The sequence below is a fragment of the Ciconia boyciana genome, chromosome 5, assembly GCF_034638445.1.
Source record: "Ciconia boyciana chromosome 5, ASM3463844v1, whole genome shotgun sequence".
Taxonomy (NCBI): Eukaryota; Metazoa; Chordata; class Aves; order Ciconiiformes; family Ciconiidae; genus Ciconia; species Ciconia boyciana.
The window spans coordinates 10471963-10485669 of NC_132938.1; the positions used below are offsets into that span (position 1 = coordinate 10471963).

General features: G+C 42.0%; 1 protein-coding gene across 4 annotated transcripts in view; it reads left to right on the forward strand.

Annotated features, from left to right (window-relative positions):
- The first annotated feature begins 652 nt into the window (after window positions 1-652).
- Window positions 653-13707, forward strand: part of FAM193A (family with sequence similarity 193 member A) — an 81832-nt gene continuing 68777 nt past the window's right edge. For 3 of the 4 annotated variants that reach the window (XM_072862367.1, XM_072862369.1, XM_072862368.1), the window contains exon 1: window positions 654-1191. In XM_072862367.1, the coding sequence (XP_072718468.1) occupies window positions 919-1191 (273 nt within the window). In that variant the 5' untranslated portion in view covers window positions 654-918. Of the gene's footprint in view, window positions 1192-13707 lie in introns of all 4 variants that reach the window. The other variant, XR_012042646.1, reaches the window with a different exon arrangement.

Sequence of the window (13707 nt, forward strand, 5' to 3'; positions counted from 1 at the left end):
CCACAGCCGAGGCCCACTTCCCTCATGAGCAAAGGCCTCGGGGCTCTTCGGGGGGAAGCAGGGCCCTCAGCCACCGGCCTGAGGGGCGTAACCTCCATTGTCAGCCTGCCCTGCCCAGCATTTGGGGAAGGCGGCGTTTGTGGGGTGCCGAGGGCTGCGGCAGGGGGCGAAGGCCCCACAAAGCCGGTCGCACCGAGCAACATGCGACGCCAAAGCAGTCCCACATCGAGGGGCTGTGTTCTCGCAGAGCGGCTAGCCCCCGCGGAAGGGGCCGCAGCCCACCCGCCGCTCTGCAAGAACGCGGCTCGTGGCGCCTCAGCCCCCTGCGGGAGCGACCGGCAGCTGCGGCCCCTTTAAGGCGCGGGGGCGCGCGTCACGTGGTGCTCGCCGGCTCCTGGGCGGCGGTGTAGTCCCTTGACCAGGGTGGCAACGTCGGCCGGCGGGGCTTACGGCGGCGGGGGGGACTACAGCTCCCAGAGGGCACCGCGGGAACGGATGAGCTCACCGGCCGCGCCCAGGCGGGCCTCGCACTGCACGCCGGGAGTTGTAGTCCGCTGTCCCCCTCAGCGACGGGCTGTGTCGCCGCCCGGGAACTACGCATCCCAGCGTGCCCCGCGGGGCAGGTTCCCGTCAGCGCAAGGGGGAGCCCCCCGACGTAAAGGGGGATCACTTTCCCCTTGTGTCCGCCATATTGGACGGTAACTCTGGTCAGCGGCGCTGGGGCCGAGGGAGTCCCCGTTGCTGTGACAGTCGGTGCGCTCCGCTCCTCGGCACCCGGGGTGGCCCGTGCCCCGGCCCTGCCCGTCCCCTCCGCTCCCGGGCGCTCGCGGCGGCCCCGCGCCCCTTCCCCTCCTCCTCCTCCTCCTTCTCCTCCTCCTCCCCCCCGCTCCCTCCTCCCTTGCCCGGGTGTCAGGCACGATGAGTCCGGCCGACGCCAAGCGCGGAGCCAAGCGCCGGAAGAACAAGCGGGGCGGCGGCCTCAGCAGCACCGGCGGGCCGGGACCCAGCGGCGGCGGCGGCGCCGGCGGCCTGGGCAAGGCCGGGGCGGCGGCGGGAGCGGCTCCTCTGCGGGCTGCGACCCAGGCGGCCGCCGCCTCGTCGAGCGCGGTGGGCGGCCTGCTGACAGCGCCGGCGACGGCCGCCGGCAACGGAGCCCTGGGCGGCGGCGGGGCCGCGGCGGGACACGGCGAGGTGAGGGGGGGGCCAAGGCGGGCGGCGCTGACATCCTGCTGCGGCGGGCCCGGCACACACCCACCCGGGCGGGCGGCGCTGGCAGCCGGGGCTGCCACCGCGCCATCCGCCCTCTCCTCCTGCCCTTTTCGGCGGGTGCGGGCCCTGGGGCCTCAGCGGGGCGGGGGAAGCGAGTGCTGGGCCCCTCGCAGCGGCGGGGGGCCGCGGCGCTGCCCTGCGTGGCGGGGCGGTGGGGCTGGGCAGTGTCCCCGGCTCCCCACCCTTTGTGGGGGAAGGGCAGCGCAGGCTGCTCGGGCCGTGTCGTCCTGGGGTTTCTCCTGAAATCCCGGCAGGAGGCAGCTCCAGGGTCCCCATCCTCGGGGGTCGTCGGGCTCGGGCCCCACCTTAATGGAGGAGATGTAAGAAATAGGTGGGCAGGCCGTGAAAAAGCAAAAATAGACCTTTGTGTATATTTTTTTCCCATTAATATTGGAGGCCTTTTTGCAGTAGACAACTTCGTTAAGCGTAAGAGGTTCATTGTAGCTTGGGCTGTGGTTTGCACTCTGGTGCCTCAGAATAATTTAGATCTGTTACATTATTTCATAATATGGTGAAATTTATTGGGAGCAGATTGTGTGGTTTAACTGGTCTTTTTTTTCAAGAAAAATTGCTCAAGGATTAGGCCTTTAGAAAGGTATCCTACTGGCTCAAGTGACAAAAGAGTAAATAAGTTACGTTCCTTTTTCTCATGAAGGTTACCCCAATTTTTTTGTTATCTACACAAAGCTTGCGTTTAGGTATCATATTTACAAAAGCATTTCCTGCTGACAGCATCTTCAGACTTCCATGTATATGTCATACAGCCTGCTCTGTTTCCTCTCTCGCTCTCATAAAGTTGTTGTACATGTGAAGGGGAAATAGAAGAAATGGCTTTTGTGACGTAGGGTGTCTGAAATACCGTGATGTAACAAATGGGGTTTTTTGTTCTCCATGTAATTTTGTGCCCATCTATTTTGCTAGGTCAACAAGCAATTCGATGATTTAGATTAACTTTTTTTCCCCCTCTTTAAAACTTGTCTTTCTACACTCTCATACTTGGTGACCCAAAATCCACAGTGCTTTAGAATAACCATTTCTGTATGTCTGTTCTAATCTGACACTTATTTCAGGCATAATTTCGTTTTGGGACAGTAGCCCTTACGTGATTTAGATATCCAGAAGAATGATGTGCATAATGGCAAAGAGGTGTGCAAGTTTTTATTTGTAACTTTGCAAATCATCACTAAACTCTGTTCTAGTTAAATCTCTAGCAGGAAGATGCATCTTGTTTTGTTTTACATCTTAGATTGCAAGCTCTTCCACGCACGGGTTCCTTGCTATTGTTGGAATAGACATGATAATGCCAAGGGAAATAAAACAAGCAGTGTGATACACAGAATGGGACATTGATGTGATTCAAATAACGAAGGCTCCACTATCCCTGATATTTTCATATGTTTGTGTCTTGTGGTTACGTGTAGTCTTTGGTTCTAACCTAATTGCACTGTATCAGATCTTTTTCTGAAATTCATCTTAAGAGGGCAACATCACTGCTAGTCTTCCTACTTCATGTTTCTTCTTTCTTTCAGACTAGGTAGTTACTAATAAAATTTCTCAGTCTTCAGGAGTCTTCACTTGGAAAGTATAAGTCATATCTTCAAAATTAAATACAGTATTTCAGCACTAAATTTCTGGGAAAATACTTCTGTTTATTACATGTACTGATATATTATTCATACTCTTATAAGTATGCACAACATGTTATTTTGAATGCATTTGTAACTTTGTCTTAATTGATCTTTTTTGCTTGTACTTAGATGTGTATGCAATTTGTCAAATGTTTCCATTTCATTTAACAGTGTGGTACAAGTGGTTCTGAAGACTGATGGACAAACGGGGAATAAGAAGTCAGTTAGATCAGTTAGTTAAGCTAGAATAAACCTGCAACACGGATCTTATTTAATCAAACAGTAAACATATTAGAATTAGATTTTGAGGATAGATAAATCCCTGTGCTCAGTTTCTGAAAGGTAAATGCTTATACTCTATTATAGTCTTTTAAAGTTGGTGTTACTTCCTCCATTCTGCTTTCAGCGACCTTTTTCTTGACATTTTCAATACCTTTCCAATGGTGGTGACACATGAAAGTTGCCAGTACTTAAAAGTTAACTGATAATCTTGTTTCAAAGATGAAAGCAAAGAAGAAATCTCAAAGCATCATTACATGACTATTACTTACATGAAAATGTGATCTCCTTAATGGTTAATAATTTGTTAGTTAAGGGTACATGGTCAAAACAAGACTTCGTTCTTTGAGTGCAAGAGTAGCATATGTTGTTTCTGGATGAAGTTGAGAAAGAGAACTGTGTATTTTACATGACTGATCACTTCTAAATTAGGTGCAATATTTGTTTTGGCTGGATGGAGAGTAAGCAGCGCACTAATAGCTGTAAAGTAGTATCCAGAGTTGCTTTACTTTCATCTTGCACAGAATATTGTAAAGTTCCCGTTAGTGGGTAAGATAAATCATCAGCCAATTCTCTGCTGGACAAACTTGAATATTTAATCTCTGAAAATATAAAAAATATAAAAAACCCCCAGAAATTAGTATTTGCGGCACAGCATAATATTTTCTACTTGTTTGCATGCTTTCTGTTTCCAGCTTTCGCCACTTTCCTGGTTTTAGGGCATCCATTCTGGATGTGGTGGGCACATCCTTCTACTAATGTTCTATTAGATGCTTCTTCCAAAACTTGTCTAAAATGTAGAGTGAAGCAAGATGTTTAAGGAATGATCCTGTGTGTGCTCTGCATTCTTGTGTGTCAATAATTGTTTGGAATGAGGTATACTTTCAACATGCTTTATAAAACAGGTTGAACAGAGTTTTAAAATGGCTATATTTATGGTTGCAACTAAAAGCACATGTGCCAGTATTGAAATTCTAGCTAAGCCTGTTAGAGCTAACAAATATATTTTAATTGAGGTTTTTATACATCTTATCTGGAGTTTTTTTAAGACTGTAGGCTAAATTCCGCATTAGAGTACATGCTAAGTCTTGTTCTGGGGTGCAAGTGGGCAGCTCCTAATGGAATCTTCCTGGAAACTACATTGCCCCATGCGCATGCTTTATAGCATCTGAATTCATCCTCTCTAGCACTGTCAGGTGTTTTAGAATGATAGTGAAATTAAGGATGCTTTGCCAGTGTGTCAGTGCAAGGGAGTATCCAGGTTTTGGAAACCTGTAACTGTGTCCACTTTAACTGGAACTGGAAACAAAGTCTTTGAGTTGTGTGGTGCTGCTGCAGGACCTCCCTAGAGTTGTATTTTTTTCCTTACAGAACTATAAAACTATTTACAACAATGTTATGAAGAGTCAAGTATCCCATAAATAATAGTAATTTGTAACCAGAAAATAAAATAAATATTTGGAAGTTTAATGTATATATTTAAAGGAATAGATCTTGCTTTCATTTTTTTTTTTTAATTAAGTAATGTATTGTGTCAGGCCTTCATAATTTTATTCTATTAATTTTTGACTGACAGTTGGATTATTGATGTTGAGATGCATTTGATTATCTTTATCAACCACTGCATAACTCATAGATACGCTGTAGTACAATTGTCTGTTCCTTAATATGTTCAGGTACTTTGGAGTGAAGAGTTTTATGTCAGTGGCTGATCAGCTACAGCAGTAGTTTTTGTTACAGGCCTGACTGATCTTGTGTTATTAAGGGGAGTAATTTAGTAGCCATTTTACAATTCTCTCACTTGCATTTTTTCAAAGTATTGTTTGTCTGTCAAGTGTAGTAAATCTTATTACGTTTGAGAGCTGTCTGTTGTAGAATTTTCATAAAATATTTCACTGGACTATTCCTTTATTTTGAGATACTGCTTTTAAATAGAGCTTCCATACATAGCAGACCATATATTGCCACCTTTTAGACCAATTTTTTCAGCAGCTTTGTAGTTAATTGCAGTTTACTGATATCTGTGCTTGATTTGTTGTTTGAGATTTTGCCTTTTCTCTCTTCCCCCTCCATGATTCAAACATTCAAAAGAAATAGTATACAAAAGGGGAGCTTTGTCAGGAACTCAGAAGTTCAGCAAATAGCTAGCTTTTGTACTTTTATGTAGGGCCTTCTTCTCTCCAAAAGCAAACTTATTTTGGCCAATTTTTGTCAAGGCTCAGTTAAACTACATAAATTCCAATAAATAGTATTGTAACCTCTACTCTTCAGGCTGAGGAAGCTGGTACTTCTAAACACTCATAACACTTGATAAAAAAATAAGTATTTTTGACAGTCTGGTAGCACATTTGTTCCTCTGACTAAATGCAGTCCCTGCCCTGAAGAGCTTATGCTCTGCTTGCTTTTTTTAAAACAAGGAGATGTAACAGAATGGGATGAAACTATTAGAATTGGGTTTAGGTGGTATGGTTGAGTTAACTTGCTAATTTAGAAAGAGAATCTGTTGTGACTTAAACGAATCTAACTAGAACATTTCAAACTTTAAAACAAGCTTAATGGTTGCATAACATTCACATTAATAGCTCTTTCTTAGCTTCTTCCCATGATCAGTTAAGGCATTTTTCAGCTAATAGACCTGAGACCACAGGCACACATATTAGCGGTTCATTCAGATCTTGTAATACTGCTCCTGGGAAGTGTATGCCTGTGTGTACTCATGACCTTGACATATATCCAATCCCTTGTGCTCCATTTCTCCCCCACCTCCTGCACCTGCTATATCATGGTCAACTGGTAATGAGAATAATCGGTTGTGAATTGTTAAATGAAACATGTGGAAAGTGTGTCCAAAAAAATGGCATCTGGTTCAGCGGTGTCTAATCTGTGGTAGCTAAGGATCCTCCTATGGCTTTGTTATGAGACATTTGATTCTGGATGTGAAGGCAAAGGATTTTTTTTTCTTGCTGTATTGATTGCAAAATGGTTGAGAGAGATTGAGAGAGGGAAATCTTTTACTCTCAAAAAAATAGTGACTACCTGCTCCTGCAAAATTTTGTTTCCTGACTGTGAAAAGGAAACCTTGTTGATTTAATTTGGAACTAGATTAATGTGAAAAGTTAGTTCTGAAATAGGTGCATATTAGAGAATATTCAGGGTTCTTGTCCAGTTCTTGTCCTGCAATTTTTTATTCTTTTTTTATCCCAAACAGTACCTGAAGCTTCATTTAGGTATTTAACATCACATTCTTTTCTGGGTTATGGCATTTATCCTTTTGTAGTGGTATCCCATCTTGAGGGTAGCCCTCAGGTCCTTTTTCCTTTACAGTCTGTGTAAGGAAGGGAGCCGGGCTTACTCTCTTCTTCTTGCCTGGCAAGGAGAGCTGAGTGGATGTGGAAATTCAATTTGGTGGTGTTTGGTCCCTACAAGACTAATGTTTAGTCCTTGATGTATGTGTAGCGAGGGTGGCCCTTAACAAATACAGGTCTGCTGAAGATGTGTTGTGGAGAAGTTAGGAGAAATAACTGGGAAATAAACTTGCTTTGCTTAGGATGTACAGGGCTTCATGGATGTGCTAGGCAGTGTTCCAGGTTTATATGGATCTGGGTAATCAAAGAAGATTTAATATTTGTTGGGGCTCCTTCACTGGTGGGAAAGGAGGTCATATATCCTCTTTTATTAAAGTAATGAAAACAGTTCCTACATTTACCTTTCTTGGGGTAACTTTTTTAATAGTGACCAAGGTACCTTTGGACTGCTCTCTTTTGAGAAAGAGTATTCCATATATGAACTTTTCCTAGGATTAGTAAACAGAAGGAGAATTTTGAGTTAAATGTATAGAAGAATGCTGCAGTTCAGTTCTCTTCTCTGCTAATATCTTAATCTACTCGTTCCAAATTTCTTGTGCTGCAAATGAAGAATTCAGCTGGGAAATGACATTTATGATGCTGCTATTAATGTTGTTATAGGAACTGCCCAAATTGAGGCTTGTCTGAGAATGCAATAAAATAAATATGCCATTATTTTTTTGACACGAGAATGACTTAATTTTATATTGTAAAAATTTGAGGCAGCCTATGACATTATTGACCTTCACCTCCTAGCTGTGTGAGGAAACACACCAGAAATAGTATTAAAGATAGGTCTGAGCAACATAGTAGTTTCCCTGAAGTACATATTTTCTTTTTTAATATCTTTTCTATATATTTTCTTTTTTTTTTACATAGAATGTACAGCTGCTTTAGTGGTGCAGAAGTTGGTCCGAGCACTGTTTTACAAAGTGAATTTTAGGGGAAAAATTAGCGGGGTTGCCTGCAAGCCTGTTTGAGGCTGTTGAACAGAAGTTGTTCATGTTGGACTGGTGATAGTGCTGGAGAAAAACTTTATTGGAGTGTGAACTTTAACCATGTTCTTAAATAATCAACTTACCTTCTGTTGTACAAGCCACAAATGTAGTTCTCTCTATCTCAAAACTCCTAGTAATGATAGAACACACTCAGACATCTGAGAGAGAGGCACTCCTGTTGTGCATCACTCTGTAGAGTGGCCATCTCTCTCCACCCTTTATTAAAGGAAGCCCCAAGGGACTTTGCTGCAGGCTGGGTGCCCAAAGTTGGATAGTATGGAAAATCTCTGTAGGAGGTCATGCTTAGCCTCTACGTGCCTATTCAGTTATGGTTTCTTCCTTTAAAAAAAAAAAAAAGTTGGAGCTCAAAAGGGTTGAGATGAGTGACCCCCTGCGTCATTTCTTAAAACTGAAAGAATAGCTTTGCTCGTTTATAGGGAGGAAACAACAGATTGACTTCACTGTGCATTTCGCAGAAGAAAAGCTCTGGGTACTTCCATGAAATATTGCTATGCATAGTCTCTTCTCAGGCCTACAGAAATAAAACAGAATAGGTTGCGGATGCCTCTGTAGTGTTACTTATGGTGGAATGTCACAAAGTTAAGTCCTTGTGCACAGGAGAGCTTTACAATAGTCCTCCTTTAACACATCTATCTGTTGAACTGGTTTGTAGTAGCTTTGTCAAGTTGTTTGCTTGTGAAGGAACTTCAAAAACATGAGACCACAATCATCCAGGTAAATAATTAAGTTTTTACAGGGTTACAAAAGTCATTATTTTGAAGTCCAGAGCTTTGGACTGCCTGGATCTAGAGCAGACTTGTCAGCCATGGCATCTGGGCTTTAGGGCTTCCTTTATGGTCTCATCTTCTACTCGTCTTAGAACATGGCTGTGGGAGGTGAATTGCTGGTGGTGCAGGAGCCCTGCGCCGCAATAGGCAGTGAGGACTAATTTCTGGGAGTGTGCATGGATGGCAGTTGCTCTTAGGAAAAGCTGCTGGATTTTTTTTTTTTAACTGCTTTGGCAGCAGTTCAGTGGTCTGTGTTGAGCTGCGAACAGATGGAGGATGTGATCAGCTGTTGGGGCAGTGTTTGCTGCTCTAAATAGCTATTCCTTGTCTTCTCCAGGGAAAGGTAGCAGGCTGGATAGAAGTGTCCGGCTGGCAGCCCAGGGGACTTCACTGTTCTAGATCTAAATTTTCAGATGCCCATCTTTATTCTTCTAGATATTAATTATGCCTACGCTATCAAAAGTGTTAGTTTAGTCATGGCTTGCATTGCAATGTCAGCTTTGCTCACTTTGATCCACAAGCCGGTTGTTGCTCTTTTTGGAAATAACAGCTTCTCTGCTTAAAAGTTAAAGCAAAACCAAACAGTGTAGAGAACTGGGCAGGGATTGGTTTATGTCCCAAACCTGTGAATATGCTGAAGAGGTAAGCTTTCTAAAGATTGTATATAAATACATTCATCACTAGCATATAAAACTCTAGTGATTGATATGTGTTTATTAAATATTATATGATTGATAAGTTAGCTCTAGTAATTAAATCCAGTAGTTGTCCTGTGAAAATGTAAAGGGCTCTATGCACCCATAACTATCTGTAGTTTTCTGAGTTAGGAATGTAAACACTGGCAACTTAAGTCTATGCTAAGGCTTTTAGTACTTAGACTTCTGTGGACAACAGTGAAATGATTGAGAGGTGTTTTTGTGTAGTTTTCTTTTTCCTTCCCCCTTAAGATCTCACTCACCTCCTTTAGGAAATCTGCAAGCATAGCAGAACTAACCACTGAAATTATTCCCCAAAGAAGGTATTGGAGAGTAAAGGGCAGAGTAGTAGGCATGTTCCTCTACAGTATCAGAAGCTGAAGGAGGTTTACAGTAATGGGAATCTCATTTAGTTATAACACTCCAAAAGCTATTGGGAAGGGGGGAAGTGCATATGGCATGTTGTGTTAGGACCATCCATCTCCTGAGCCAGCTTTTATCTAAAATTGGTCATCTAAGATAATATATGATCTGGATTCATGGTAGTAATCCACCTCTCAGGTGGACTTAGCACAGCTGTGTGCTAGCATGGCTGTCTAGCTTCTGCCAGAGCTGGTGCATAATAACTCAAGAGTTAGTGTTCAGCCATGTCCATCAAACATTCTTTCTGTACCACCACCAACTATTTAGAAGCTGTAAACCTGGATATTTACCAACTAGACTGAGGTCTGAACAAGACCCAGAAACAGCATCTGGATATGCTTTGTAAGTGGCAAAATATTGCTTTCTCAGGCACTTGTCTTTTTTGGTCTACTTTTATTCTCCCCATCTGTCAGAAGAAACAGGTGGCAATTACAGATCTGGTAATTTAAGAGAAGTCTGTGGTTAGTGAATGAGGATGGGGTCTTTGGAAGGATAGAATAAGACTAAAATGGCTTTTTCTTTCCCCTTGGATGATGGAGGAGAAGAGTTAATGTGGATAAGGAGAGAAAGAGCTGTAAAAGAGCAAACATTATTGATGTTACATGAAATATGCTTAGCCTTATGAAATGGCTAAGCATGTTTCAAGTGAGTCCATGAAAGAAAGGCTCTTGAACATATTAACTGAGCATGACATTATGTAACCAATTTTGTTTTAAACTTGACTAAACTTGAAGTTTGGGTCATGTCGTTCATAGGTTTTGAGCGTCTATCATTAGCGACATCTAAAATAAACTTAATTAGATTATCAGCATTGTAAGGTGAGGGAAAGAAAAGAGGGCTGTCAATTGAATCCTCCTTCTGGAAGAAGTCTATTTAATGCAAGCCATAACTCTTTAAAATCTATGTATTTCTTTATTAGGGCATATTTCATTGTGTGTAGTGCCAAAATTTGTTGAAAACTGTATTAAATGTAATGTACACATAATGTTCTGCAAAGTGCTGTAAGGCTCTACCTTGACTCCTGTTCTGCTTTAAGCTTTGTGCTGTCAGGCTGCATCAATGACAGCTTGTTACAAACAAAAGAAGTGGCTTTAGGCAGGGGTGCCGGACTTGAATGCACTCTGCCACCCGCTTCTTCTCTTTGAGGCTTTTTTCAAAGAGAGAGAACTAGTGCAAACAGCTGTATGTTGATGTGGTTCGAGTCAGTGCACTAACTGTGGGCACTGCAAACTTTTGGATTTCTTCTGTATTTTGGGACTAAAGTAATTTTGCTTTTAAACTAAGATGATTTTTTTTTTTAAAGCCAAAGCTTATTTTCTGTTTTTTTGTAGTTTGTTTTTTTCTTTTTTTTTTCTATGTGCAGAAATAGTAGCTTTAGCTCTCAGAGCAGAACTCTTCCAAAGCTAGGAAGGTGGTGCTACCACTGAATTGTATACAAGGTAGTTCAGCTATTTTCTAATATTAAGTGGGTTTTTCCATTGATCTAGGTGCAATAAACTAACAGTCTGTTTTAAAAATACCTTGAGTTAACATGTTTTCACAGGCAGACTTTGGTTAGTTTGTGCATATTACAAGAAGTTACGGAACCTCTTTCAAATTCTATAACCATATTAAACCCAAGAGTTGACTATTTCAAACTTGTTGTAGGGAGTATTTCAGAGATGGATGTGAGGCACTGAATTTGGATAACACTAATGTTGACGCAAGCCCAGAGACACTTTCGTGGACAGATGAGTGAGTGAGAAGTGTGTGTGCATGCTTATACATGTGTGTGCATGTATCCAAGCTTTTTAAAACACGGCATTTTTGAATGTGGATTCATGATGTTGCTATGTAAGTGTAGGCATGAAGTAATGTTGTGGTTTAACCCCAGCTGGCAACTAAGCACCACACAGCTGCTCGCTCAGTCCCCCACAGTGGGATGGGGGAGAGAATCAGAAGAGTAGAAGTGAGAAAACTCGAGGGTTGAGATAAAGACAGTTTAATAGGTAAAGCAAAAGCCGCACACACAAGCAAAGCAAAACAAGGAATTCATTCACTCCTTCCCATCAACAGGCAGGTGTTCAGCCATCTCCAGGAAAGCAGGGCTCCATCACGCGTAACAGTTACTTGGGAAGACAAATGCCATCACACCAAACGTCCCGCCCTTCCTTCTTCTCCCCCCAGCTTTATATGCTGAGCATGATGTCATATGGTATGGAATAGCCCTTTGGTCAGTTGGTGTCAGCTGTCCCAGCCATGTCCCCTCCCAGCTTCTTGTGCACCCCCAGCCTACTCACTGGTGGAGTGGGGTGAGGAGCAGCAAAGGCCTTGACTGTGTAAGCACTGCTCAGCAATAACTAAAACATCCCTGAATTATCAACACTGTTTTCAGCACAAATCCAAAACATAGCCCCATACTAGCTACTATGAAGAAAATTAACTCTATCACAGCCAAAACCAGCACAAGTAAATACTTTATGTGCATGTACCTTTTTTTGGATTAGGAGAACACATACCTATGTGTTAGGGCTGCTGATGGACAAAGAAGTGCCTGAGTAAATGTTTAAAGGTTCTTTGCCACACTGGGTCTCATAGTGAAACCAGTCATTGGGAACAGAAGAGTTTGCCTTAAAAAGCAGTTCTGAGCCACAGTGCAGTTTTGCCAGCCTTTAGTGTTTAATTGGTGTGGAGTTAATGACCAAAAGATTTCTTAATTGCCGTAATGCTTCCAGGCTGCTTATCTTCAATAAGCTGCTGCCACAACAGATGGCAAGTTAGTGGTTTAGCTTAGGTTCACTAGAAGTCTTTCACCACGTTATTTTAATGGCCATAACTTATCTATGTGACTATAGATAACGTGTAGTTGAAACCCAAATCTTCACTGGAATAGGCTTCAGATGAATTAAGGTTTTATTTTGTCACTCAGCAAGAGATAGAATACTCCTTTACTGTCAGAAGAAACTTTGCAGTTTTATCTGTGATCATCTTTATTTTATCTTTACTTCTTTCTCCTGGCTACTCCCAAGATTTGTCTCTGCTATACTGTCATTCTCCGCTTCTTTTCAGGGAGTCTGCAGGGAATTGTGCTGGTGTCTGCTGTGATTGGAAACAGCTTGCAGCAGCAGCCTGAAGCTGACTGGGGTTTTTTTTTTTGTTAGTGTCATAACTGGCTAAGAGTCTGAACCACAGGAATAAAAGTGGACAAAATTAAACTTCCATAATTTTCAGATATATGTTGCTTTAAAAAAAGATTCTTATGCTTTCAATGGAAAAAAATTATAGTGTTTTTTTTCTGTCCTGAAACAAGGCTACCATACTTGTACAGTATCCTCCACTAGCTATAAATTTGAAACCTTATGTAGGAGGAGGAGGAGGAACTTTGTACTGAGAAACATTGCATAGTAACTAAGTTAAATATTAATTATTATTTAATGTTTTTGGAAGTGCTGTCATTGGCAACCTAGCTTATTGGTTTTCAGAATTATGGGGAAATCATGACAATCATGCATACTTTGAATATTATTTAGACTGCTTGTTGCATGTTTTTTCTAAACTTGATGGCTGTATCTTATGTCTTCATAATAAGAATGAAGAGAAAGAAGAATGAATTTTGTCAATATTTAAAGTCATTCTGAGCCTATGTTTTCATTTTTAATCAGGTGAAAAATCTAGTGTTTGTGTAAGGTTTAGGGGATTGTTCTGGTCCCCATGAATTTGTTAAAATATTACTAGTAATGGCCTGTGGGAATTTATTCCTTAAGTACAAGTAGAGCTTTCAAATAGAAGTCTGAATGTGTGCTTGCCTTTGTGGCTTTTGACTAAGGACATAGAAATGAGTATTTGTCTAAATGAAGCCAGTTCTGAAACAAACTCTGAAGTCAGTGGGTTGCACCTAATGATGTTACCTGTTAGTGAGATCGGCTTGTCCTCTCAGTCAATAAGGTATTCCTGACAATTTGACAGCTAAGCTGCAAAAGTCTATGGTAGTCCGTGTCTGTTTTCTGTTAAAGCCTAGAGGATTTTAACCAGTGTTAGACCTCCCTTATACTGAAGACACTAAAAAATCTGTTAAAGAAAGTTAATCCCAACCCTGTTAATATTTATGATAATCCTGCGAAAGTCGACATCCCTATCACTAGCTTTTTCCATGAAGTCTTGGCTTGGCGAAATGGCTGATACATAGTGTGCAATGTTGTAATACAAGGATACTTGAGGTATTGCCCTAATATTAAAAAAATCATTCCCAAATAATTGTATTTTTACATTTTAATTGTTTTCCTGAGTTAGGGATGAATTATTCC